This window comes from Vulpes lagopus, chromosome 8 (genome assembly GCF_018345385.1).
Source record: "Vulpes lagopus strain Blue_001 chromosome 8, ASM1834538v1, whole genome shotgun sequence".
In the NCBI taxonomy this organism is placed as follows: Eukaryota; Metazoa; Chordata; class Mammalia; order Carnivora; family Canidae; genus Vulpes; species Vulpes lagopus.
Window position 1 is genome coordinate 131,586,356 of NC_054831.1, and position 27,382 is coordinate 131,613,737.

Consider the following 27,382-nt stretch of genomic DNA (forward strand, 5'->3'; position numbering starts at 1 on the left):
TGGGCAGGGGCCCCGTGGACGTGGGGCGGCCTCGGATTCAGAGCACCCTCCCTGCGGTGCGCCAGCGAGGATTAAGGGGAAGACTTCCATGCAGGTGCCCAGACCGTGCTCGAGCCAGGAAGGTCAACGTGGGCCCGCAGCCCCACGATGACGACGCCACTGTGATCACGACAGTAACAGGGGTTGGTACTTGCTGGGGTTTGAGGGATTGGGTATTGCTCTCCCTTCTGAGTGGTCACTCAGTTTTCCCTTATAGCGATCCTGTGAGGTGGTTCCCATCAGCGATCACCAGTTTACATACAAGTAAGGAAACTGAGGCAGATTGGGTTGCTGACAGCCCGCTGGTAAGCGGTGGAGGCAGGATGGGGCCCAGATGCTCTGGCTCGGAGTCCCTGCCCTTAGGCTCGTCCAGGTGGCCAACGCCCGGTGCAGCGTGGCCGGGGTGATGCTGGCCTTGCTGCGGGAGGAGCGGAGCCTGGTGGCCCCATCCCGTGAGATCTCCCTCTCCTGTAAACCTCCGGCTTCTGACCTCCCTGGGGGCCTACTGGGTCACCTCACAGACCCAGGACAGCGGCTGGGAAAACACGAGTCATCGTCCAGCTGGGGCCCTGCTCTGCCTCCCACCGGCCACGTGGCTCTGGGACGCCACGCGACCTCTCTGAGACCCAGTGTTCCCGGGGAATGGGTGTGAGGAAGGAAGCCCCGCCGACCTTCGCGACTGAGATGCGTCTGAAGTCGAGCTTTATAATCCACAGGGAGCTCCAAAGGGACAGAGACAGCTGTTAGCACGCGGGACAATGGCTGGGGCCCGGCAGGTGCCCACCTGGGCCGTCGGGGGGGGGGTAAGTCTGGCATAAAGTGTTCACCGGCCACGTGGCCGCGCATCTGGGCTCCTGCAGCCACAGAACACACTCTGATCTCCATTCACCTGCCTCTTCGGAGACCCTCTGCAACGGCCTCCCGACTTGGCAGAGGAAGAAAGGGGGGCTTTTTCATCGACTCCCTAAAGCCTTGGCAGCAAGGATTATGATTATTTTTTAAGCTTTGCTATAGTGTCTCCGAATTCCCCTCTTCTAGAAGAAACGTGACTGCAGGTGACAGAAGTGCGGCAGCGAGAAATCACGAGAACAGATTTCACCCTCTCTAACCGTCGGGCCCTGCTTCTGTGATGCGGCCTGGAACCGGGACCCGGGCCACCACGCCTTCCCTGCAATGACGTGTTCTTGCCACCAGCCTGGCCAGGGCCCCGGGCTACCTGACACCACCCTTTGTTGGCGGGGCACCCGAGTTTTATGGCAAGACTGGAAGTCTGCTGTAATTAAGACCTCTATAAAATATTTAGACCGCCATGCCCAGATATATTAATGATCATTTAAAGGTTAACGAGCATAATTAGATGAAAGATTAGCCAAGCCTGTCACTAAATATACATTCAGGACTGATAAACTCCCGTGCTGTAAAATCACACGTGTGGGCGGACAAAAGTACGCAGCCTTCTCCGGCGGACTTGGTCTCACCAAATAAAAGCTCAACGGGTTGCCCAGGAAAGGGAGAATTAGTGGGCTCGGCGAGAAGTGGGGGGGATCAGAGGAGAGGGCCCTAAAGACTCCATAGGGTCCCTGGAAATTGAGAAGATCGCATGGGTTGGTAAATGTAAAAATTTGCATACCTCCATGGATGGAGAACTCACTATTCTTAGGAGTGGCCGGTTTCAGCTCTAATGATCACCTCTCAGAGGTGGGGTCATGCAAATGGTTTCTAGGGGTGACACTGGGGTCTCCCGCTGAATAGTAAGAGTTTAATTCAATCATACAAAACGAGTGAGATCACGGTATCTGCAAACGGTGCTTTAAAACAATGTAAGATCCCGTAGGTCGAGAACAATCGAGCAGGACCTTACTACGGCCTCACTGATAGAAGGCCTTATATTTGTTCATTCAGCAAAATCTTCCTGTGGGCTGACTGTGTGCTGGGCACCGGGCCAGCTGCCGGGAGCCTGCGTCAGCCGGTCGGATCAGGTCTTTATTCTGATGGAGAGTGTGTCGGGGCAAGGGAGATACAGGACAGATGAATTATTTAAACACGCGTGGAGGTCAGGCTGCGGAGGAACTAGCCAGGAACCTGGGGAGCCGTGCTGTGGTGGTGTGGTCCCGGAAGGCTGGCCCTTCTGAAGGATGGAGAGCCGCATGTGCCAAGAGAGGGGAAGAATGTTCCGGTGGGAGGAACAGCAGATGCAAAGGTCCTGAGGCAGCAAAGGGCTGCCGTGGTGAGAGGGCTGGGAGGTGATGTAGAAGTGGGCCGGGGCCGGATCATGCGGACCCACACAGGAGCCCGGGTTTTCTCTAAAGGGTAGTGGGAAGCCACCTGCATTAGTTTCCTAAGCCCCACAAATCCGGTGGCCTAAAGCAACGGAACCGTCTTTTCTCACACTTCTGGAGGCCAGAAGCTTGAAATTGCGGTGTGGCAGGGCTGGGTTCCCTCTGAAGGCTCTAGGGAAGGAAACTTCCTTGCCTCTCAGCTTCTGGTGTGGCCGGCAGGCCTTGGCATTCCTTGGCCTGCGGATGCATCGTTCCAAGCTCCGTCCTCCCCTCGCCTTGTCCTCTCTGTGTTCTTTCCATTCTCACACAAGGACACGCATACAGGATGCTCTTTTTTTTTAACGATTTTACATAGAGGATGCTCTTGAGATCTGGACCCTAACTACACCTGCAAAGACCTGGACCTTACCTACACCTGCAAAGGCCCGGACCCTAACTATACCTGCAAAGGCCCTTTTTCGACACAGGATCACACTCACAGGCTCGGGTGGACCTATCTTCTGAGGGGCTCCCTACGGCACGGAAGGGGGACCTGCCTTACAATCACTGTGTTGCGTCACAGAGACCGAACTGGAGGCAAGTAGAGCCAGAGGCCAGGCACAGGGGACCGTGCCCTGGAACAGTGGGGCGGGGAGGGGGAGGGTTGAGGAGCAGCAGAGGCAAGAGGATGAGTTGGAGACGGGGAGAAGCGCAACTGTGCCTCCCAGAAGGGAAGTGGTCAGAAGGAAACCCTCACATTACAGAGGGGCGGGGTGGGGGGGCAGACCCGGCGAGGTGCACCCAGCCCTGCTCAGGACCCAGTCCTGCCCACGGCAACGCGCTGTCCGCCCGGCGGGTGCCCCGCAGAGCAGAGACGGAAGCCCCACGTCGCTGCCGCTCGGCCCGCCAGCTGGGGACGACCGCAGAGCCCACGCTCAGGGTGACAGCGAGCGCCGGGCGCACGAAGCATCAGGAAACCACACTTCTCCCTGACGAGTGACGGAACCGGCACTGTGGGCTACACATCGGTTTCTCGTGAGTTCGATTCACACGAGTCTGTCACGAGAAATCTGACTTCTGTGGAGCAGAACGTAGAACTGGAACAAGGCAACGCTCCCCCCCCATCACACATCCACTTCACACAGACCTTACTGTGTGCGAGCACCACTCCGAGTACTTAATACATTATTATCCACTACAATAATCCTACAGGGCGCCTGTGGGGCTCAGCGGTGGAGCGCCTGCCTTCGGCCCAGGGCGTAACCCCGGAGTCCTGGGATCGAGTCCCACATTGGGCTCCTGCACGGAGCCTGCTTCTCCCTCTGCCTGTGTGTCCACCTCTCTCTCTCTCTGTTTCTCATGAATAAATAAATAAAATCTTAAAAAAATAATAACCCTACCAATAAGGTACTATCATTATTATGAATTATTATCACTCCCATTTCACAGATGCGAAAACTGATTGGCAGGTTAAATCATGTAGCCAAGGCCCCACCCTGGGAAAGCACCGGCCTTCTGAGGCTTATTTCTCAAGATCCAAGAAAACAATCTGGTGAGAGTCGGGAGGGCTAAGGGCAGGGACCTGGTGTGCGTGTGGGGGTGGCTGGTCCTGGCCCCACCAACTGCCCGACTGTCCCTTTCGGCTTGCCGGCCCCCTTTAGAGCGCGGCTCTCCCTTCCCTCCGGCGAGGGGCCTGGGCCAGGCTCCCCTGGGAGACAGGCTGCCTGACAGCCACAGTGCCCCAGAGTGCCCGGGGGCCGTGGGGTCCCCCTGCCCCGGAAGCGTGCAGCGTGGTCCCAGGGTCTCTCCCAGGGCTCATCAGCCCAGCGGAGCGCGGCTCCTCCATCGCAGCCTTGGCACTCGGGTGGGAGCAGGTGACTGAATTACACACGAGAAGTCACAGCGGCGGCAGTAACAAGCCACCTGACCCCCGCGGTGAAACGCCGTGTCTGACCGGCACCACCCTCAGTCCCTCCTGTGTGCGCCCTGAGCTGGGTGCGGCGGGCCCGGGACTCCCAGCCCACCCACGTGGAAACCGAGGCTCCGAGAGTGAAAGTCACTTGGCTCACAAATGAGTCAGAGATGGGGCTGGACTCAAATCACGGCCTCCTGACCCTGAATCCCCTGCATGGGGCAGACTCTGGGGAGGGATCTGGGCAGAGGGAGCCCCAGCGGTTTGTGACCTTTCCAGAAAGAAGACCAAGGGTGTGAGGTCAGCCTTTCTTCTGGATTCAAAGGTCAAGCTTCCTCCCTACTCAGCCCGTGAGTCTTCCCCAGACGGAACCCTCCCCGGGAACGGGCTCTAGTGGTCCTTCCCACGTGTCCCAGGAGGTGCTACTGCGTTGGGTGTGCGACACGCAGAGGCGAGGACACAGGCCAACGGGCCACAGAGTTCCTGAATAGTAAGATGAGTTTCCCTGATGTGCCACAGAGCCTTGGCACATGCCATTCACGCGGCCTGACATGCCCGACCCCGACCCCAAGCTCACGGCTCACAGCTCTGCCTCCTTTAGGTCTTTACTTAGGTCTCCTCGTCTCTAAAACTGCTGTTACCGACCTGCTACACTGACGATCCCTTCTGTACCTGCCTCCTAAAGCCCTTTCCCGTCTGGCCTCATGTAGGGCTTGCACTTACTTGCTTACTGTCTAGCGGCCCCCACCCCCACCCCCATGAGCCTAGATGGGGACCTCGATGATTTTGCTCCCTGCTAAACCCGCAGCACTAAGAGTAGGCTCTGGCAAAGGGAAGGTGCTCGATAAACATTTGTGGAGGCATTTGAAAGCAAACACTCCCAGCGGGGCGAGTACGGGTACGGAAGAGACAGGAGGGCAGAAGAGGTCTCCTAGAGGGAGGCCCCAAGCTCCCGAGCCTGGGAAACGGAGGCTGAGGGTCAGTGCAGGGGAGGGGATGGGGTCTGCAGAGCTATGACGTGTGCAGCACCCTGCTGTGGCTGGGGGCTCACTCGGTCCAGTGCGGCTCAAGCTTGGCTAATGGGAGGGGGGAAGAGTTGCTCCGGGTGAGGAAGGGGCCGCTGACGGTCCGGGCAGCTTGTTCAGGACCATGCCCGGTACCTGGGCTGGGCAGGGGCAGAGCAAACATACCTGTCCTAAAAGCAACCTTAAATTCATATTCTTTTTGGCCCAGGGTGGGCCTCTGCCAGAAAACTCAGAGGCTCAGAGGTTTCAAAGAAGGTTTACATCCTGTGTGTGCCTCCTGGGTCCAGATTCTGTGCTGTGCCCTACAAGGGGGGCGGACAGGGTGGTGGTGGAAGAAACGGGGTTATCGTAGGCCAGTAAGCCGGAGAGGTGACAGTTTGCATCTCCAAGTGTGGAAGGTTCCATGAGGCCAGAGACCAGGCACCCACTGTCCTCCATCCCCCATCCCATCCCTGCCCGCAATGGAAGAGACGGGCTTCCCCGGGTCTGCCCAGGACAACCCTCCTGGCATTGAGGACACAGGGGGCGATGTTTGAGCAGAACCCACTTTCTCCACCAGCAGGCAGCCGGCACAGCTGGCAGCGGTCGGGCTCCGTCCCTCGTCACCTCGGCTCAAGTCCTGGCCCCTCTACCGACCTAGCTGGGTGACTTTGGGTGACTTTCTCAGTTTCTTTGTGCCTCCATCCACTCATTTGTAACGTGCAGACGGTGCCGGTCCCTGGCTCACAGGCTACTCAGAGAGTTGGACGAGGGGACACACATAAAGACCCTAGAGCAACGCGTGCAAGGCCCAGGGTGTTGGCTGCAGCCGTTATGAGCAGCGGTGGCGGCGGCTGAGAACGGATCCAGCCTGAGGCAGGGGGTGGACAGAGGGGCTCCCCAGAGCTGCCGGCAGCCCTGGGATGGCCGGGGGCAGCAAACGTGCTCACACGGAAGGAAGGGGTTGCAGGCGCTGGCTGGACTGCGTCCCCCATCCACCCTCCCACCGCCCCTCCCCTGCTCTGGACCTAAGGATGATGCTCCGTGGTCCCTCTTCCCCGCCTGTGACCCTGGGTCAGCCGTGCAGAAGACAGATCGCCCGCTTTTGAGGGATTTATGGCCAGGTCAGAAGGAGGTCTCGATACAAACGTTAAAGAGTCACGTTTATTAGTTTTCCTCATTCACGTATTCATTCAGGCACACTTTATGTGATCTGCTTTAAGCCCGGTGCCACGCTAGCGCAGAAACGGAGGTACCCGAAGCCTTGAATAATTAATCCAAGGCAGGGAAGAGATAAAAAAAAAAAAAGGCTGTGGAAACAAGCACGGGACGGGGGGAGAAGGGTAATCAGAGAGAGGGAGACGAGAGAGAGAGGGAGAGAGGTCGCGAGCTGGACAGATCTCTGGAAGGGCCTCCAGAGGAGAGAGGACGGGGCCTCCCCTGAATTTCAGAGCTTTGGGGTAAAGTACAACCAACCGCCTCCCGGGGCTGCAGGTCCTAGTGGCGGGCACTCTGCGTCCACAGAGCTGGGCCCTTGTAGACCTCAGGGCATCTGACAGCAGGGGGGGGGGGCGGGGGGCAGGTGTCACGCACTCAAGCCCCATCACGGGGCCTGGATTCTAGAGAGAACACGGGCAGACACAGAACCACCCGACCTCTGTGCTTGTTCTCACGCACAGCATCACGCCAACCGGCTACAACACCAGGGCCGGTCCCACTCTGGAGCTCAGTCTCCTTGCCGGCAAGATGGGAATGTACGTTTCTCTCCGAAGACTGTGCGGGGTCGTGCCCTGTTCACGAACGCACTGGTATCTGCTACGTTTGTACAGCACCGTTGGCTACCTTGGAGGACACGTCATTTTGCTTGAGTTTTCTAACTAGTTGAGCCCTTTGGCATCAAACTCTAAGCAACCGTATTGCCTGAACCATCTCCTGATGGTCTAAGCTTCTGAAACGGCGATGAAAGCGAAGGAGCGAGCTCCTTATTCTGAAAACCGGTAAATAAAGGGGAAGAAAATCAAGCCTTCGTCCTGCCTCCTCTGTAAGAACTGTCCCGGCGGTAAGTGTGTGGATGGCTGAGGGTCGCTCTACAGGATTCTGGCTACCGCACTGCGGTGCTGCCACGTGTCCTCGGTGCCGGGACTCAGGTGCTGCATGTCCAGGGCTGCCGCGCATGACAAAGGAGGGACAACCAGACAGCCTGTGCCTCCTGGAGGGAGGACCCAGCGTCTTCTTTGAAGGAGTCTTGCAAAAAATAATAAAACGATCAAGCCTCTAGATGAACTCCGAATTTGCAGGGAATACAAAGGACAGAGGAACATGTTGAAAGACACCACGGGGACGCAATTAGCAGACTCCAGACTTCTAAAGGAGACAGAGTGAAGAATCTCCTTGCCGACTGGCTGACGGGGAATAAGGCAAACACCATGGTTCCGTCAACCAATAATTAGCAAGGAAAAAAAAAAAACAGCGAAATGAAGAGGAACTTTTAGATTTTTTTAAAGGACGCTTCGTAACTAATCATACTAGGTGGATTTTACTTGGATTCTGATTCCCACAAAGTTTAAAACGTAAATTTATGAGTCAATTAGAAATTTTGAGTCATGGCTGGATATCCACCTGATTTTTTAGGTGTGATGATAGTTTGGGGATTATGTTTGTTTTCTGAAACTTGACGGCCTCAAGACAGTTTTCGGGGAGCGTCACGTCCCTCGTCTCCATCAGGATTCTGGGTGTGGGAGGGAGAGGCAACTGGTGCTAACGTCGACAGGCACAGACTCTTTCCACACCATCCTGGGCTCTAGCCCTGGGCCTGCTTTGAAAATTGTCCCCGCCTTTGCAGCCCCGTCTGGGCTGCCGCTCGGACAGCTGGAGACCGGGCTGCAGGCTGCCTCTGTTTCCCCGATGTCCTCGGGCCCCTGGGTGGGGCTGGCTAAGGCTGCAGGGCAGGGGGCCTGCAGGCTGCCCTGAAAAACTGCCAACTCAGCGTGCAGCATTTATTTATTTCTGCAAAGAGAAAAGCATCTGGCCTCTTAAGGAAACAAAAGTGAAGAATTTCCTGGCCGATTGTCTGGCAGGGAATAACAGGAACTGAGCTAGTAACAGGCCAAACAAATAGCACTAAGCGTTGAGGACGAAGCAGAGGCCTCTGGGACCGTGGCTGGGAGGGAGCGGGACTTCAGCTTTCGCCCTCAGGGTCCCTAACCACCACCACTGCAGCTTTGCCCTCCCCGCCAGGGGCCTGGCGCCGACTCTCAGGATAGCAGCGGTGCCTTATATAGACCTTGGGCTTGGCAGGCAAGGTAGAAAGAGCCTTCATTTTAGAGCCAGGTACCGAGGCCAGAGGCCCTGGCCTGTGGGCCGGTCACATAACCGATGTCAAGGCTCACAGGGAATGGCTTCTGTGAAGTGTTCTGCTAACTGTGAAGTGCTCTGCAAACACGGTGGGGCACTCGCGCTCCTCACGGTAGATCTCGCACCCATCTGCACTCCGTGAGGACCAGCGTTCCCGTCTTGCGGAAGGACAAGCAAGGCTTAGGGGGGTTAGACGACTTGCCTTTGGTCACAGCCTGGGTGGGGTCTGCCCAGTTCAGGGACTCGCTGCAGCCCCTGCAGCCACGTCCTCACCAGCTGCGCAAAGCCCTTCCCTGCACGATGCTGGCAGCCGGGGGCCGGAGTCCCCGCCAGGTCCCAGCCTCGGGGGCGGGGACGCCTGGACGGGGAGGTCTGGCTCGCGTGCTGGGCTTACGGTAACGGGCTCAGGGCTGGGCCTCCGGGGAAGGCCGCTATCCGCTTCCGTAGGCCACAGCCTGAGACAAACAAAGCTTCCAGATCCTCACTAAGCCTCATGAGCAAAAGAGTTATTTTATTAAAGAGGGAAGGAGGGAGGGGGCCAGGACTTGGCAGGAGGGCCCCCCACCCCACGGGCAGGGCCAGCTCCTGTCCTGGGCGGCCAAGGGGGCAGCCGGGCCCCATGTGCGTGGGACCTGCCGGGAGCTGGTGAATCTATCAGGGAAAAAACTTCTTATGCAAATCAGAGCCCAAGAGTTTAAGGGGCGGCGAGCAGGGAGGTGCGGGAAAGGAGTGTGCTCTGCTCCCCATCCACCATCCACCCCTCTGCTTGGCAGTGGTCTGCCGGGCAGGCGGGCGGGAACGGGCTGGTCGGAGCAGCAGCCAGGGGAGGGGCAGGGGGCCTCCCACCCCGACCGGCCCCCGCCTGAGCCTGCACCAGGTGCTCCCTGCCTCTCCAGGTGAGCCCCCGGGACGGCCCGGCTCACAGCACACCTTCCCAACTCCGGGCCCAGCCCCTGTGCCCTGAGGCTCTCGGCCGTGCACCGTGCACCGGGCACCGTGAGGTCCAGGCCTCACAGGGTTGCTTCTGAGAGAAAAGACCGGGAGTGCCAGCTCTGGGTTCAAATCCTGACTCTGTGGCTCACTTGTGACCTTTTCTCCAAGACAGCTGGGGGTAATCACACTAACAAAGGTATGGCACCTCGGGAGGGGCTACTGTCCTTCCCATTTCACAGCCAAGGGAACCCGATGCTGTCTGCGGACGGACGTGGGGCAGCAGGACGGTGACGGCCGTGCTCCTGGCCCGCGCGTCCGTTGTCCGGATCCCGAGGCTTCCGGCCTTCCCTGGGTGAGTCTCAGGGCTGCTACATGAGTGTCTCGAGTTCTTTGCAGGAGCCTGGACTCGAGAAGGCACTAAGGAAACTCAGCTCCTGTTGTTATTAGTGACATCATTCCTGCCCTGGAAGTTTCTAGAAGTGCCAACAGTGGCGCTTCACCCGCTGCTCTTCTTCCCTGCTTTCTCTCCTCAGCACCTAGTACCAACCACTACCCCCCGTATTTTACTTTCTTGGCACGTCTGTTGTCTACTGCACACCCTTAGTGGAATGGCATCTCTGAGACAGAGGGTCTGTCTGCTCTATTACCTGCTGTACCCTGAGCGCCCAGAACAGCGCCTGGCACACAGCAGGTACTCGGTCGGTCAGCATCCGTGGAATGAATGAGTGAGTGTGCGATCATTACTGCCCGCATTCTCCAGCTAGTCCACCAGGGTCTATGAGGCTTGTGCACAGGATTCACTGTGACCGGAGGACACAGAGGGAGAGCTCCTGCCCTTCTGCGAGCGGGTCCCACGGCACCAGCCTGAGCCACCTGGGTTTCCCTGGTTCACGTCCAATCCAATCCCTCCAGGACTCAGCAAGCAGCTACTATATGCAAAGGCACCTGCCGGGTCGCCACAGACTCCTGCAGGCGGAGATGGGAGCTCCTTCCTTCCCTCAGCCCGACAAAGACCTAGCGCAACCTCCCCTGGCCTGGAAAGCCCGCGCCAACCAACCCCAGTCTTATTTCCGGCTACAGGAATCCTCTTTTGCTTAAACAAAATGCTGGATGCATCCGTTTTGTCAACTGTAAGGTGTCTGACTTCTGTTTTCTATTCGTGAAGCGTTCACTGGGACAGCAGGGCTGGCCGGGGGGTGGAATCCGCAGACCGCAGCACTGCCAAGTCTCGTGGCAGAGGAACCTGTCTCTGGACACAGTTCTCGGGCCAGGGGCTCAATGGTTCACACCTCTGACCCTCCAGCCACCCCAAGACCCGCCTGCCTGGCTATGTGTGGGTCCCCGCATGGTAAAGTGGAAGGAGAATGAAAAACCCAAGCGTCACCAAGTCTCCCGAGGTGCCCGTCCCACTGCAGGAGGGACGACAGCGTGGCACTAATTTCCTGGCTGCCACAGTGTAAACAGCAATCCTCTTCAGGTTCAAATTTAAACTCAGAAGGAGATGGGAAGGGGTAGGCTCGACTCTGGCTAATGGGGAGCCCAGGGAAAGTGGGGCAGTCAGGGTAGAGGAGGGGGCGTGCGCTAACAGACGGCACCTACCCCGTGACTAGACGGCAAACACTGGCCGATGTTTGGAGTCGGTGAGACCAGACTCCCGGGGGGCCAGGTGCACGCCCAGCAATCTGCAAAGACAAAATACTTAGCACAAGTTAAAAAAAAAATGTCTTTTTCCAAATAAAACGAATGATGATTTTAAATTCTGAAAGTGTATCTGTAAAAATACAGTGTGAGTCTCTGTGCCCGAGAACGCCCCGTGCTCTGGATGCGGTCGGCCGCAGTGCCTCGCATCCTCAGGCTGGGCCTGGCTTGCATGTTCTCCTCCTCAATGTGTATGAGGCTGCGAGGTCTCAAGGCACCTGGATCCATCCCCCGCCGTATCCCCAGCTCAGGACAATCACCAGTACCGAGGGCATTAATGAAAACTGGGTGCCTAGGCGCCTGGTTTATGCCCCCAACGAGTGCACTCGAAGTGCCAGGTACTCGGGGCGCCTGGGTGGCTCGGTCGGGTAAGCATCTGCCTTCGGCTCAGCTCATGATCCGGGGTCCTGGTTGAGGCCTGCGTCGGGCTCCCCACTCAGTGAGGAGCCTGCTTCTCCCTCTCTTCCTGGCTCATGCTCTATCTCTCTCTCTTTCAAATAAATACAATCTTTAAAGAAAAAAAATAACAGGTACTCTCTGCTGTTTCAGTGAATTCTCACAGCCACTGTGGCTGTAGGCACTATTATTATGTCCATTTTACAGGCAAGGAAACTGAGGCACAGGATCTAAGTGACTTGGACTCCACAAAGCACAACGCTGGAAGCACCTCTGACCCCAGACTTAGTTTCCCCGGAGAATGACTATGAAGAGACACAGTCTCACCTTCTTGAAGACGGTGGACAAAATCACCTGCCACACGCCTGGGCTCATGCCGGGGGATTCACACAGGCTCACCCTCAAAACAACTCCGAGGAAATGCCATTGTCCCTGTGCTACGGTGAGGGACGTGCCCTGACCTCCCGACAGCAGAAAGCGGCAGGGCTGAGATGAGACCCGAGCCTGGGGCTCCTTCGGCTACGTGCTGGTGCTCGGCACGCCCAGCCCATCCCCGGGGGACGTCCTCGGGTCTCGGGAGCTGGCAGGTGTAGCATGCACCCGCATGTCAGGGGCCATCAGGAAACACCGCCAATGAAACTCTGACCCATCACCCGGGGGGACGCACCCTGACTTCAGACCCTGGTTCAGATTTAGAATCACTGAAACACGGGCCCGTCTGGGACGACCTTCCAACAGCCTTGTGGAATCACCCCGGTGGTGCGGATGAAGGAGCCGAGGCCTGGCTTGGCGAAGACATTAGGTCAGGGTCACGCGGCTCACACGTGACACGAGCCACGGCCTGGGGTGCGCAGGCCCAGGTTCACCCAGTCCTTCCCCAAGTAGGGCCACGGGCCCCTGGGCTTGCCACCCGGGAGCTGACGCCACCAGCCTGGGTGTAAACCAGGACGTAGGACGTTTAAGAGGCAGTTCCTGGGGCAGACCAAGTGGGGGGACCCGATGGTGACGCCCGGGAGCGGGGGCGAGCCCCGCTTCCCCGCAATGGAGCTGGAGCAGCACGCAGGTGAAAGACACCTGGGCAGACACTGACTCCCGGGGGAGTGTGTGTGCGGGTGTGCGGGTGTGCGGGTGTGCGGGTGTGCATGCGGGTCCCGGGCTGGGAGATGAGGAAGGGCCCTCGCGATGACACGCAGCAACGCTCACAACAAAACCCCCGCACCGGCTTCCACAGCCCCCGTCATGCTAGAACACAACGGCCCCCCCAGGGCCCCGGACACATGTCACCAGGCATCTCTGTTAACCTGGGCAGATCCCCAAGTAGCCAGCCGCTAGGGCGCGGACCGATCCCTGCACGGCGCTTCGCATCCTGCACGTGTCACCAGCCAGGCCCTGGGGGTGCTCACGGCCCCCTGCTAAGCCCCGACGGGGAGGCCGCGGGCCGAACAAGTGCCAGCTGACCCGAGTCCAAGTCCCTGGGTGCGGCCTCTGGTACCTTCCTTTGCTCCTCTGGGCCCCTCCCTCGCCGGAGGGAAACCAGAGCACCCGCCCCACGGGTCCGTGGTGGGGAGTCAGAGCCAGTATCGTTCTCGAGAGTCAGGACAGAGCCTGGCACGCAGGGAGGGCTCCGGGTGCGTGAGACGAAGAAGGTGATGACGGTGCTGATTTCCTTTGAGAGGGAACCTGAGGTTCCTGGAAGTTACGTGACTCGCCCAAGGGCATTCAGAGAGCGACGGGCCCAGCGAGGCGTGCACGTGGGCGGCCTGAATCAGCGCAGGGGCTCCTGCCCCCCACGCCGTCGTCTCTGGGAGGGGGGCTCAGAGCCCAAGGCTCCCCGGTGTCCTCGCCCGTGTGGCCGCAGACCCGCCGGCTCCTGCCCAAACCCACTGGGCAGCAGGGTGGGCAGGCGGTGCACCCGGATTTCTCTCTGCAGACTCTGCTGAACCCTTTCTGACTCCCTTGGGCCAATCTGTGTCCTCACCAACAGGACAGGCGCATTGTGGCCACGGCAGGGAACATCCGAGACCCACGTCCAGGCATCAGTCCTGCCCAGGTGTGTCATCCGTGACCTCCGGAGGCCTCCGCCTCGGCAGCCCACAGAGGCCAGCTCCTACCCTGGAGCTCTCCGGTGGGACACGGAGCCCTGCTAGGGCACTCCCAGCTCCCGGCACTAACGCCGGGGGAAGCTGCTGCCCGTGGAAACAGCTCACCCTGGAGGCTGAGAGCCGAGCCGGCCCCCGTGGGCACTGCCCTCCCCTCCTACAGGGGGGGACACCGAGGCCCAGCAACTCGGCTGAGCTTCGCTGCAAAGCCTCCCTGGGGAGGGTGAAGCTCGAATCTGAACTCAGATTCCAGCAATTTCGATCCAAACCCACAGCCGCTGTGCTGCCCGCACCCCATCCTGCTTCTCTGTTGCAGACGACACGCACGACGAGGACAACGACGCCGTAATACTTTCATGCGTGCTGAGCACCAGGGGCCGGGTCAGGGCCTTATGTTCCCAGGAACATCTCCCAAGAATCCCAGGTGAGCTCCGGCTCGCAGAGGTAATCCTTGGGGCTCGGCGTCCCCGCAGCCCTGGCCCGGACGGAGGTGCTCGGGGCCGGGGTGGGTGTGGGGCTGGTACTAGGCTCCCGCTGCTGTGCTAATAAACGGCCACACGCTTGAAACGACACACGTTTACCGTCTTCTGGTTCTGGAGGTCAGAAGTCTCAATCGGGCGTCCTGGACCAAACGAGGTGCTGGCAGGGCCAGGGTCCTTCGGGAGGCTCTGGGCCAGGAGCTGCTGAAGTCTGTTCCTCTGCCTTCCCAGCTTCGAGAGGCGCCCGCTTCGGGGCTCGGGGCGCTGCCTCCGTCTCCAAAGCCAGCCCTGCAGAGCCACGAGCGCAACCTCTGACTCTGAACCTCTGCTTCCATCCTCACATCCCGATTCTTCTCTCTCTCTCTCTCTCTGATGCTCCTGCCCCCCTGGGACCAGGGCCCTTGTGGCCACATCGGGTCCACCTGATAATGCAGGATAAGCCTCGGCCTCGAGATCCTTAACTGTGGGGATGCCTGGGGGGCTCAGTGGTGGAGCGTCTGCCTCTGGCTCAGGGCGTGACCCCGGGGTCCCGGGATCGAGTCCCACATCGGGCTCCCCGCAGGGACCCTGCTTCTCCCTCTGCCTGTGTCTCTCTGCCTCTCTCGGTGTCTCTCATGATTAAATAAATAAAATCTTAAAAAAAAAAAAAAAAAAAAAGAGATCCTTAACTGTGAAGTGGTTTTTGCCACGCCAGGTAACATCTCCAGTTCCAGGGGGGCCGTCGCCCAGCCCACCGCCCGAGCCAGCACCCCCCAAAGCCAGAGCAGTGCGAAGGACAGAGCCAAGCCGAGGCAGGGCAGACTGAGGTATCCGGCACCCAGTGGCACGGAGGTGGGGAGACCCAGGGCACGGCGCCCACACGCCTCCGGCCTGGCTCCAGATGAGGCTCCATCCGCAGGCTTGTTCCTCGAAGAGCAGAATTACTTTTAAGTTCTAAAAATACCTTCCATTGCTAAACAAACACCGGGGCTCTTGTGAAATAAAGTAGCGACATGAAAGGCCTGGCAAGGGGCGCCCCGAGATTCTGATCTGCAAGCGGTTCGGGGCAGTGCTCTCCGCGGCGGCAGCCAAGGCCATTTCCGAAGTCCCCGCGGAACTCCAGGCCAAGGTCAGGCTCTGGACAGGAGCCAGCGCCTGCAGCTCAGGCACCGGGCGGGAGGCAGCCCCGGGGAAGGGGAGGACGCACACACTCGTGGGGTGACCTCTGGGAGGGCTTCGCCTGTGCCCCTCCTCCTGTCCCCCCGCAAAGGGGGCGTTTTCACGTCCACTGTCCTCAAGGTAAGATGAAGGCTCGGAGAGGTGAAGTGACTTGCCTAAAGCCACGCAGCAGGGATTCCCAGGTCCGTGTGACTCTAACACCAGCGTGTCCTTTCGACCTTGCCACCTACACTACCACGGGTTGGGTGTGACCTTGACAAATACCCGCGGACTCCAGCTCCCGGGGGAGCGAGTGGTTGGAGGTGCTAAGCCCTGGAGCCCGACAGCCTGGGTCCGCGTTCAGGCTCCACCGAGCAGAGATCTCAGCCCTCTGTGCCTCGGTTTCTTCATCGGTAAAGTGGAGCCAGTGGGAGCACCTGCCTCAGGATGCAGCGGGGATTTGATGCGTGCGTCCAGGTAGAGGGTTTGGGCTGGAACAGCACAGAAGCCGAGGGCCCGGCCCCCTGTGACCCCTGGAGGCCCCGCCCCCCCGCAGCCCCGTCCGCTGGGTGGGCTCGCTCTGCCTGTCTTCCCGGGAGAAGTTAGCAACATCCTCACGGCTCCTTGGGCTGAGCTGATACGGGGAGAAGGAGCACAGGGCCCGGGCCCCCACACAGCAGGTAATCCCCAAACCCACGCAGGTCAACCTCTGGAGCGTCTTCTTGCTACAGAACCACATCAGTCCCTGAGCAGCAGGAGACGGCCCACCTCCCACTGTGCCCCGAGCTGGCTGGGGAGCCCCTGAGCCAGTTCCCACCTGCGGAGAGTGGGGAGCAAGGAGGACAGGGTAAGAGAGGATCCAGGACCGTATCCACAGCCTACCTCATCCCTAGGGCACAGACCCACATCTCCGCCTCCCGTCTGCCTCATTCCAAACTACACACACTCAAAACTCGGGCTCACCTCCGGACAGTCGTTTACGGGGTGCTCGGCTTCCAGGTACTGCCCCCGAATGCCTTACCCACCTCCCTGCATTAACTCCCACTGAGTTGGAAAGCTCTGGCCCAGAGAGGTTAAGTACCTTGCCCAAAGCCACACAGCAACGAAGCAGCCGAGCTGGGACTGGAGGGGGCCTCTCTGATGTCTTCGCTCCGTGGGGCCCCCGTGTGAGGCCTCTCTGGAGGTCCTACTCAGCCTCTGAGGCTCTGGGTCCTGCTGCCAACCCTCAGCCCAGGCCCTGGCCCCCATCCTCGGGGGGCTGCTCCGCAGAGCCAGCCTGACGCGTTAGCTGCTCCTGGCCGAGCACTGGTCTGTTGGCTTGCTCACCGAGAGCCCACGACATTCTAACTGTGGTCTGGCTGCTGGGGACAGAGCAGAAATACATCAGGCACGACCCCTCTGCCCTCTGGCAGCTGACAGCAAATAACCAAGAGCCTAAATGCGGAAAATAGTCAGAAAAACTATGAAATGTACTGTGAAGGGAACCACTTGGGCCTGACACTGAGAGTACCTGGAGGGATGGGGGGTGCAGAGGGCAGGCCTCCTGGGGAGACCAGGAGCAGCTGGCGGGAGGAAGCACAGGGATGCGGCTGGCGTCCCCCGGCAGCATCTCCCGGGCCGGTCGGCGCACCCTGCTGCAAAGCGTGTCCCTGCAAGACCTCTTCCAGGCCGGGCGGCTCCGTCTCTGCCTGCACCTCGGAGGGGAGGGTAGCAGTGAAGGGGTGGGGTGGGGGGACCTGGTATCTTCCTTAGCACCTCATGCTACGTGCTCTCCACTCCTGGAGCAGCCACGGCAGGCCAGGCCCCGAGCGGGCTTCTGATGACACGGTGATGACTCAGCCACACGCCCAGCCACCTGCGAAGGGACCCGGGAAGTGAAGGGGAAGGTGTGAGTCACTGTGCTTGCCGGCAAGAGAGTGAGAGAGAGGGAGGGGGGTCAGGAAGCAGAGGCAGAGGCTGTGGCTGCAGAGGGAAGCGAGAGAGAAGCCCACCGGGTGACCCAGAGCACATTGAAGGGTGCGGGTGGGGGACCGAGGACTGCGGGCCCAGAGGGCTGGGCCAGCTCTGCTGGCGGGAGGAGACTGCAAGCTGGTGTGCCTGGTCCGGGGGACAGAGGCCGGGCAGAGGGGGCTGGGCGGGGTGCCGCAAGTTGTCTAAGGGGGTGGCTCCAGCGGGCTGCCCATCGGATGCATCAGGGCCCCGAGGGGGGGGTTAGACCTGCCTGTTTTCCAAAAAAAGGTGGAAATCCGCACTGTGAATCACTTCTGACTTGTGAACAGTAGCAACACATTCAAACACGAAATAAGCAGCGCACAGGCTCAACAGAACGTATCTGTGGGTCAGCAGCTCTCCAGCCCGGAATAACTGAAGGAAAAGATGAATAAGCAACGGCGCTGGCGCTGCCTGAGGGTGCCTGGGCCAGGCAGGAAGGGGCTTCTGGCAAGACGGCTGCTTTGCACAAAATGCTGAGGGCAGGAAAGGAGAAGCCAGTTAAGGAGCAGAATGGGTGAGAAGGGCAGAGCCGTGGCCGGCCCCACTGGTGGCTGGAGGCTGGCGTGGGGCCGAGTGCTGGTTCCCGCCTCTCTGACAGCAGGGCTATGGGGATGGAGGCCCAGTTCAGGGACGTGGTGCCCTGGGCTCCCGGTGCCGTGGAGCCAGTAACAGTGAGTGCTGGATGCACCCGGGCTCTGCGGGAAGGCCGTGGGGAAGTCATAAGCTCCCAGGCCTCGCTGCCCAGTGGGATAGTTGGGCCCAGCCCGGCGCTGGCACCTGGGGGAGTCCCGGGAGGGTCACATCCCAGCAGAAGTGCACATGGAGGTGCTAATGCGGAGCTCGGATTCTCCCTCTCTGCCCGTGGTCCAGCGCACGGGGCTCCCACAGGCTCCCGTGTCCCCTCAGCGTCCTCCTGCTGCTGCAGCAGTGGCCTTGGGGGCTCACGGGCTGCTCCGTGCTGGGTCTGAAGCCTGGCGGGGCGAGCAAGAAGGGACCAAGAGTAAAGGTGTCCCTCTGGTCCTGGGGGCTGCTCGTGCCCCGGGCAGCTGGCCGAGCTGACAATCCATCCCCCCTGCCCCGCTTCCAGGCAGGTCCTGGTGTCCTCCCTACTTTGCAGATGAACAAACTGATCCTCAGAGGGGCCGAGGGATGGGTGCAAGATCCTGCAAGGTCCCAGGATTTGAACCCAGCTCCTGCAATCCCAGCCTCCGCACATTATGGCCTCCATCGATGCCAAGAGGCAGCCTGACAACAGACAAGTGACAGGCCGCAGTCTGAGAGGAAGGCTAAGAGAACCCGGTGCAAACGGACTGTGCAACCACATTTTCCCAAGTACAGAAATGAATATTCCCGGGCGACCTTGAGTCATTTAGGAAATGCTGACCTGTGCTCCTTGGAGCCTGGCTGGGAAGGTGGGGTGCACGCGGCTCTGGGAAAGCTCGCTGTCCAGGAGACGGTCGCGTGTGGGGACCCCAAGAGCGGGGGAGGGGGTCCTGCACGCAGCAGCAGTGTGCTCAGAGCTGGGGCTGACGGCGTGAGGGCAGGAGCCAGCAGCCAGTCTTCCCTCAATTCCACGGCCTCCGGGGCTGGGCTGCACACCCGACCCCACCTGGGTCAGGCCGGCCCTTGGGAGCGAACTTGCTGTCCACCGGCTGAGTGACAGCCGCCACCCCCCTCCGCCAAACAGGTAATGATCAGAATACAGCTCGCTGGATGGATTTCACAAATCCAATCAGCACTATATCCGGACTGAACGTAACCCGGGGTTATTGGATTTTCTGGCTTCAAGAAAGCCAGAGCCTAGGACAGCAATTCTGAGAGTGGAGTATCATTAGTCTAAGCAGCCGCCCTGTTTCTAATTACAACCCCCTCCAGCAGGGCTGGGCAGGGCAGCCCTCACTCCTCCCCGAGGCCGGCTCTGCTCCTGCAGGCTGGGAGGAGAGGGCGGGCCGGGTGGGGGTGGAAACCCTGATGCCAAGCCGTGGGAACGCTGCTTTGCCTGGGAACGTCGTCCCCACAGGGGAGAGGCACATTCTCCCTCCCCTGAAGGAAGACGCAGGAAGCCAAGAGGAGGAGGTGACCGTGCAGGACCCCTGGTGAGGGGCTGGAGGCCACACATGAGGAGGAAACAGGCCCCGCCCCTGCCTACTGCATCCTCTGCAGGGAGACCCACCTGCCCTCCCTCCCCTCCTCCCTGGCCAGGCCTCTGGCTCCCGGCTGGACTCTGCGTCTATGCCTCCGGGCTGGCTTCCTAGACCCCAGTGGGACCCCAGCGCGCCCTGCCTGAAAGCCTGCCAGGGCTCCCCACGCCCGCAGGCTGGAGGAGGAACTGCCCCACACCAGGGGCCCAGCCACACCCCTGGGAGATGTCGTCTTCTCTCTCCCGCATCTGATCTGCCAGCAAGTCAGGTGGATTCTCCAAACCTGTCGTGCCGGAGGATGGAGGATGGCGGTAGCCTCCTGAGAGCCTCCTACGACCACCCCTACCCGGGTCCCTTCTGCACAGGGCGGCCAGGGGGCTGCTTCTAATGCAAATCAGGTTGAGCTGCTTCCCTGCTTAAAACCAGCCCAAATAAAAAAATCTGACGCCTCACTGGGATGGCGAAGCTCCGCCTGAACCAGCCTGTCGTCATCGCCCTGTCCCTCCCTGTCCTTCGCCCTCCAGCCACACCGGCCTCTCTGTACCCCCGCCTGGCGGGCTGCCCCCCTGATGCCTCCCCATCAGCCTTGAGTTGGAGGCCCCTGCCTCAGAGAGGCCTTCTGGGCCACTACTGCGAGCCACGCCCCCCCCCCCCCCCCCCCCCCCGCAGCCTTCCAAGCCGCCCCCTCTTAGTCCCTTATGGCACGTGCTTCTATCTTATCTTTTCCTCGTCTGTTCACTAATTTATTACTTGACTCCCCCTCTAAACTGCTGAGCTGTTCTGCTCTCCACGATATGCTCAGCACCTAGCCCTGGGCCTGGCATGTGGCCAGGGGTCCATCGATATTTCTGGAACGAGCGACTCTCTCCGCTTCCGATACCTGGCACGGTGCCCGGTGTTGTGCATTTGATTAAATCGAACACGGAAAAGGCAGCACCAGCCGCGGCTTCTTGAGGACCTGCTCATCACTCAGCCTTGGGTAGATGCAGCCCCCGGGGAGGTGGCCAGCCAGGATCCCAACACAGTCCCACGGCCCCCGGCACACAGCTTAGACTGGGAGATCTGGAGTTGAGCCACTGCCTCGGGGGACTTCAGAGGCGGATGGCGACGGTATCCCCGAGGTCCTGCGAATCCCACTGGAGGAGGGGCGGGCGCACCCACACCGCGCTCGAGGCGCCCCGTGCTCCTCCCGTGGCCCGCGCTCAGGCTGGCCCCCAGCAGGCCGGTACAACTGCCTCGAACGCGCCAACCAAGAAGAGCGGCAGGTCAGCACTTTCTGGGATTTGCTGCTTTAATATTAAAATATTCATCAAGGGAAGCAATATCAGTGTACACGCGTTTCCTATCTGCAAACGAGGCTTAACATCTGCTCCCGGCCCGGGGCCAGCGCAGGGCGCCACTGGGGGAGGCGTCTGGGGCTGAGGCAGGGCTGCGGACCCGCCGGGCCGGCCTGAGCGCTGGGCCGAGCCTCGCTGTGCGCCACCACCGATGGAACCGATGGAACCGATGGAACCGATGGAACCGATGGAACCGCCTCCCCGGCTTCTGGGGCTTTCCCACCCCCTGGGCCACGATCCCAAGCAGAGTCACACATGCCACGGAGCCACCCCGACTCCTGGTTCTCCTTCAACCTCGGGGGTTCCCTTTGCCTTCTCTGGGTCTTTGGTGACGCCGAAGCTGCCCTGCTTCCAATCCAACCAACCCACGGGTGACGTTGTGTCCTCTGGCTGGGTCCTATCAGGAGGCCCACAGTAGGGCCGTTTGCCGGCGCGGGTGCTTTTCTCGCTGATTACACATTTACTGACTAGCTTTCCCTTCTCCCCTCCGTCCCCCGTGAAGAGTCTCATTTTCTCATTGTTTCGGATGTTCCACGGTCTCATCCGTGGCGGCAGCCCTCTCTTCCAACCAGGGCCCGGTCCCTGACTCCTCCGTCCCTTGCTTTCTACAATGTTCTCGTCACACCTTCTTACTTTGCACTGCCCGACACCTGGGATCCTGCAGGTGGGCCTAAGGAGCCCCTCGCTCCTTCCCACGGGGGGAGCAGCGCTGAGAAACAGGGCTGTGGGCCCCAGGCGTGTGCGCTGCTACCCGGGTCACTGCTTCCCCGTCCTCTCTGTGGTTGCGACTTGTCAATCTTAGCTCTACGTGCACATGTATAAAATCGATGCACACAATATACATATAAATAAAATCAAGAGCACATCGATGCCTCCAGCTCCCATCCAACACCTGCTCCCATTTCAAATTCCCGTTTCCCACAGAGACAGTCCTGGTACCTGACAATGTATGTTTACCTATTTGCTTTATTCCATGGTAACAAAGTAAGCCTGGAGCTGTTAGACCAAGAACACTATCTGCAAATCTATTTAAACTTCAAGACTGGCTTCCCGTTCTTCGTTCTTTAAGCCTCGGATGCTGTCTATGAGGAGCATAGAGAAGCTTGTTTCATACTCGCCATGTCTTATCCTCGAAGTGGGTCAGTGGGCAATGCATATGGGATTTTGCTCGATGTACCTCAATTTGCCCCCCTGGGGTCATACCGTCCGGCCTTTCTGCCCATCGTGTGTGAGAGTGCTATTTCCCGCAGGCATGTTGGTGTGACCTTTGCATTTTCACCAATCTGAGAGGTGAACAATAACATCTCTGGGGGGGTTAAATTTGCATCTTCTTAATTTACTGCTTCTACTTGCAGCCCTGGGATGAAGGCTCTGGCCTCCGGGCCAAGTCCGGGGCTCATCCCAGATGTGCCAGGCTGGGCATCCAGCAGGGGCAGGAGGGTGATACATAACCCCGCTGTGCCCACCCACCTGGGCACCAACAAGGCAGACAAGTGGTGCTCAAAATGAAATGCCAGCACTGGTGTAAGGGGAAGGAGTGCTCTGGTGTCTGGACAAACCTCAGGAGCGGGCCCTTCTCATTTCTGGGGTAAAAAAGCTCCCTGCTGTGTCTCCGACAGGCAACAGCAATATTCTGGCCTTTCGTTCTCATGATCAAGGACAAGCTGCCAGGCTCCTCCCGTGGGAAGAGCTCTCTAAACAGTGCTCCGAGCAAGTGGCCAAGGGTGCTGGCTGGAGGGAGCCTGGGTGAGCTGTCGCTATTAACTGGAACTTCTTTTTCTGAGGGAGCACCTGCATGTCCTGTACGAGGCTCATGGGCCACAGGCAGGTGTCTTTAGAAATTCAGGTGGTGAGGGGCGTCTGGGTGGCTCAGCTGGTGGTGTCCGACTCTTGGTTTCAGCTCAGGTCATGGTCTCGGGGTCGTGAGGCTGAGCCCCGTACACCATGCTCAGCGTAGATCTGAGACTTTCTGCCTCTCCCTCTCCTCAACTTGCATACTCTTCTCTCTCTAAAATAAACAAATAAGATCTTAAAAAAAAAAGAAAATCCAGGTGGTGGAGAGATCCAGCATTGTGCCTCCAGTCCTCCCGGCTGTTACAGGGTCACCAGCTCCTGCTGGCCCCCATGCCAGGCACTCCCGAGGTCTCGGGGTGCTAACAACAGTCGCCTCGACTCAGAGGGGATGGGAGGGGAGCCCTTGTCCGACTCTCCCAGGTCCAAGCCTGCTCACCTCCACCCAAGGACTGCATTTTAAGGGCCCAGAGACACTTCAGGCATCAGTAGGGCCACAGGACTGTGTTCGATGGGAAGGGGTGTGTTTTCTTCATCTGTCTGTATGGTTGCTTCTAATTTGCACCAAGACTCCACACAGGGTAGTGGGAGCCCCATTAATGCCTAAGAAAACCCACATTTACAGATTGGTGATCGGTCTACATTTTTTGAGCTAAGATCCTCCTCTACTGGTCAAGATTCCATTATAGTTTTTAGAAATCCATTTTAGGAACAGAGACAGTAAAAAGCGAGGACCCCACTAAGTGTTCGGCGAGGCCGGGAGTCAGGACATGGGTCTGGGACCAGCTTCCAGCTTAGCTGGGGGCACGTCTTGGCCCCCAGAGCCTGGTCTGCAGGTCCTGGCCACCTTCCTCCCTCTCTCTGGGGAAAGGTCTTCCCCGAGCATCTCTTGGACTCCACTATTCCAGAGGGGAGGCTGCTCTGACCCTTCTGGGAACCCAACTCCCCAGAGCGCTCGGCTCCACTGGGACGCACAGGGGCCCTGTGGGTGCGTAACAGCAGTAGCCTGGAACCCTCCTTATCAAGGGTGCAGCGGAGAAGTTCCTCTTCCTGTCCAGCAGGGCAGGTGAGCTCCACGGCTGGCCCCCTCACGGTCACCTGCGGGTACCACGAGCATCCAACCTCCACACCTTGGCCTAGGTCACCCCCTGACCCGGAGTGCCTGCCCGGCATCTGTCCACCTACTCGGACCCCGTGTGTCGCTCAAGGGCTACGGGTCCTGTCTGTCTGGGACAGTCCCAGTTTACTCCTCTGGTCCCAGTACAGCTTTCGTAGGCCCTCCCTCTCCTGTGAAGCCCTCCCAGGTTGGAGCATCAATGGTACAGTCGCACTGGGCTCAGTAAAAGAATAACGACAAAGGAAGAGCAGCTGGTATTTCCTAAATGGATCTTGCTGTTCTAATCTCTTTCTATGAATTTTCTCATTTAACCCTCAGGACTGTGGGGCAGGTGCTGCTATAATCCCTGCGCTGCCCATGGAGACGGGGCGGGCGAGCAACCTGCCCAAGGTTCGAGGGGAGCCAGGTCCTGTCTCTGCCACCCACGCGACCTCAGGAGCTTCTGTTCTTCACACATAAAAGGGAGACTTTGAGGTATCCTGTAGGACGGTGGGGAGGATGCCACGAGCTACCGGTGGCTTTCCCCGTGTGGACGGCACTCTGCAGGTGTTCAGCAGAGGACACTCCCTTCCGGTTTTCTTTTAGTTCTTTTTTTTTTTTTTTTAAAGATTTTATTTATTTATTCATGAGAGACACACAGAGAGAGGCAGAGACACAGGCAGAGGGAGAAGCAGGCCCCATGCAGGGAGCCCGATGCAGGACTCGATCCCAGGATCACGCCCTGGGCTGAAGGCAGGCACCTAACTGCTGAGCCACCCAGACATCCATCCCCTCCCTTCTGGTCTTCATTTCTTTCCTGAGAACTTGGGCTGACCTCAGAAACTCAGAGGAGCACCTTCCCTTCCCTTCTGATTGGTCGGTATGAACAGGGACGTCTCCGCTGGCCCTGCTCCTGGAGCCCCCCCCAGAGTGTGAACATGGCAGGGGGGAAGCCCCCTTACCGCGGGCCACTGCCCTCTCCCTGTAAATCCCAATCCCAAATTATTCACCAACAGAGGCCACCGTGTCTTGGCATCGTGTCCCCTGTGGGGAGCAGCCTGGAAAGGCCGCCTCGCCCCTCCACACCCGCAGGGGAGTAATGCGGCAAGCAGCGCCTGCAGCCTGCCCTCCAGGTGCCCCGCGGCCACCAGCACCAACGTGAAACTGCTCCTTAAATCTGCTCCAGCCTGGTGAGGGGCAGGTGTTTGAGCTTCCAGAAGACTGAGAAGAAGAAGCCCTCTTGGTGGAAAGGAGCTCCAACAAGCAGACGACTCTCTAGGGGCTTCACTGGTGGGTATGGAAGATCCCATAAAGGGGGAACCTGTCATCTGAGGAGGGGACACAACACGCCCATCCAGGGATCACACACCTGTAACTGACCCCACACTCATAATCCAGCAAGTCACCAGGTGCCTTTGATAATCCTGACATCCAGCAAAACACGGCCAACCCGCTCCTCCCTCTGCTCCTCCCCCGGACCCAGGGGCTCTGATGAGCCTCCAGAGTCCTGTTCCCAAACAACAGCCATCAACCTTCGCAGGCCCCGATCCTGGAGAAGCCGTTGGTTCGCCCACGAGCTCTGGGCTGTGAAGATCCAGAAGAACCGTTCCGACTCTGCGTGCAGTGCCCAAGGACTGAAAGAGCCACGGCTGGGGATGGGACAAAGACGGGAGCCCTCGGGGACACAGACTTTGCCTGGAGCAGAAATCCTGCCCTCAAGACACCAACATGCACCTGCCGGCGGGCTCAAGGCTCACCTGGGCGCTCAGCCCAGCCCCGGGGAGCAGGTGAGAGGTCGGGCACTGGCAGGGCGGTGCGGGGCCGGGCCCTCGACGGGCTTGGTCGGTCTGTCCTCCGAAGCCACGCTCGCTCCTTTAGCCAGAAGCGGCCCGGCTTTGGTGGGACCGCCCACAGCCCCCGGTCCTCCCTGGGGTGCCACCCAGGGCCACCCCCGCCGGTCTGCCCAAGAAGGAAGTGCGTCTCCCCCAATCTGCAGCCACCTAAACTATGAGGAAGAAAGGGGTGTGCGCTTCCTCTCCACTGACCCCAGTGCCCAGCGCAGATTCCTTGAATGACTCAGAAGCAGGGGAGCAGGACGCATTCCACTGGTCTTTGTGGCGGGAGACAAAGGTCGGCGCTCGGCGCTCGGGATGGCACCCACAGGTCACAGAACCGGAGAAGCCAGCCCTGGGGCCACTGCCCCACGAGGCAGGACCTTCCGGAACTTGTGACAGCCTGGGGGCCGTGCCTGGGGGCCGTGGGCCCTCACCCTGCTCTTCCCCGGTCCTGAGCAGCTGCTCAGTGCCAGCCCGGGGGGCCCCACAAGCACCTCGTCCCTGCTCGGTCCCTCCTGGCCGCAGCCCTGCGTACTGCTTAGCAGCAGGATGGAGGTTGCAGACATACAGAGACAAGACGCCTCAGACCCTGCTCTCCAGACGCTCCTGGCCCTAAAATGTGCAGTCAACAGCCACTCCCCCGGGAAGTGACGGGCTCAAAGCCTCCAAGATGTTTTCAATCTCATGCCTCCACCTCAGGGCCCACTTTCTGAGCCCCCTGCGGGTGGTGAGCCCGCTGCGGCACACGGGCCGGGAGAGGGGCGGGTTGATCGCAGCAGGAAGGCCGGCGCTCCGGCTGCCCCTGGCTGGGCACCGTCTCCAGGGCAGCCAAGGAGCAAACCTGACAAGGGAAGCTCGGCACGGCCTCCTCCTGGTGCTTGGCAGCGGTGGGGGCATCGACCATCCTGAAGCCTTGGGCTCCTGCTCAAGACTCCTTCCTTCCCTTGGGCCTGAATCACCCTGAATCACGATTCTTCTAGATCTTCATGATCCAAAGCTCGTAGATGAGCCACTTCTCCAGAGTCAGCGGGCGTGTAAACCCTGAGCCTGGGGTACTGGGGGGAGTGAGGGGCAGGCCCCGGGGCATGCAGCGGCCCAGCGCGTGTGACCAGCGACGTGCCCTCCTTCCACGCTCCCGCAGGAGGTCGGAGCCTCGGGCTTGTCCGGGCTCCTGTCCGGCTTCCTTGGCGGTTATCCCCCGCCCCCTCCGGCCCCTGCACTCTGAGGCTGCTGCTCGCAGTGCGTGGCAACGGGGTTCCTAAGAACACTCAGCCCAACCCTCCCATTTTCCAGGAGAGGCTGCAGAGGTCAAGGGCAACGGGCAGGCCAGGGCCGCGGCCTCCGGACCGCCCGCTCCGATGCGCCCCACTGCCTCTGATTCACAGGCCCAGCCTGTTCCCAGGATCCACGTCACCAACGATTTATCATAAAAACAAACTGTTAACCGCTTAAACAAACAGCGTTGGGCCCCCCACGGGGCTGTGCCGCCTACTGGCTCAATCACGTGGGTCCTAGAGCCGGGCACGCCTTCCCGGGTCTAAATTCCACCTTTCCGGCAGGCTACTGCGCCTTCTCTCAGTCCTGGTCTGAAAGAGGTGTGTGTGTGGGGGGGTCACCCAAGAGAACTCACGGGATTTACAGCCCGAGCGTCCCGGGCCCATAAAAATGTGCAGTAAATACATAAATGTTATATCATTTACATACGCGCCAGGAGCCGCTGGGTGTTTCACCTCCACCTCTTCTCTCCAACAGCACCTGGCCCTGAGCGGTCCTGCAGTGCTTCTTTCTAAGTTTCCACATTGTTCTGAGTTTTTAGCTCAGGGCCAAAAAAATGCCTCTCCCCGTTCTGTGCCATTGGCCAGGCTCGGGCACGAGAGCTTG

At 59.6% G+C, this 27,382-nt stretch overlaps 2 protein-coding genes across 6 annotated transcripts in view; both read right to left on the reverse strand.

The window, feature by feature from the left end:
- KAZN (kazrin, periplakin interacting protein) overlaps window positions 1-27,382 on the reverse strand; it is a 785,323-nt gene that overhangs the window by 73,287 nt on the left and 684,654 nt on the right. The window lies entirely within an intron of this gene.
- LOC121497918 lies at window positions 14,863-20,077 on the reverse strand. Its single transcript, XM_041767728.1, has 2 exons — window positions 16,391-20,077; window positions 14,863-16,126 (listed from the first exon to the last, which is right to left on the reverse strand). The coding sequence occupies exon 1, from the start codon at window positions 18,668-18,670 to the stop codon at window positions 17,600-17,602; it is 1,071 nt and encodes a 356-aa protein (XP_041623662.1). The 5' UTR covers window positions 18,671-20,077; the 3' UTR covers window positions 14,863-16,126; window positions 16,391-17,599.

Excerpts from the sequence above, each read along its gene's own strand:
- LOC121497918 (XM_041767728.1), bottom strand. The coding sequence starts at position 18,670 with ATGACTCAAGGTCGCCCGGGAATATTCATTTCTGTACTTGGGAAAATG.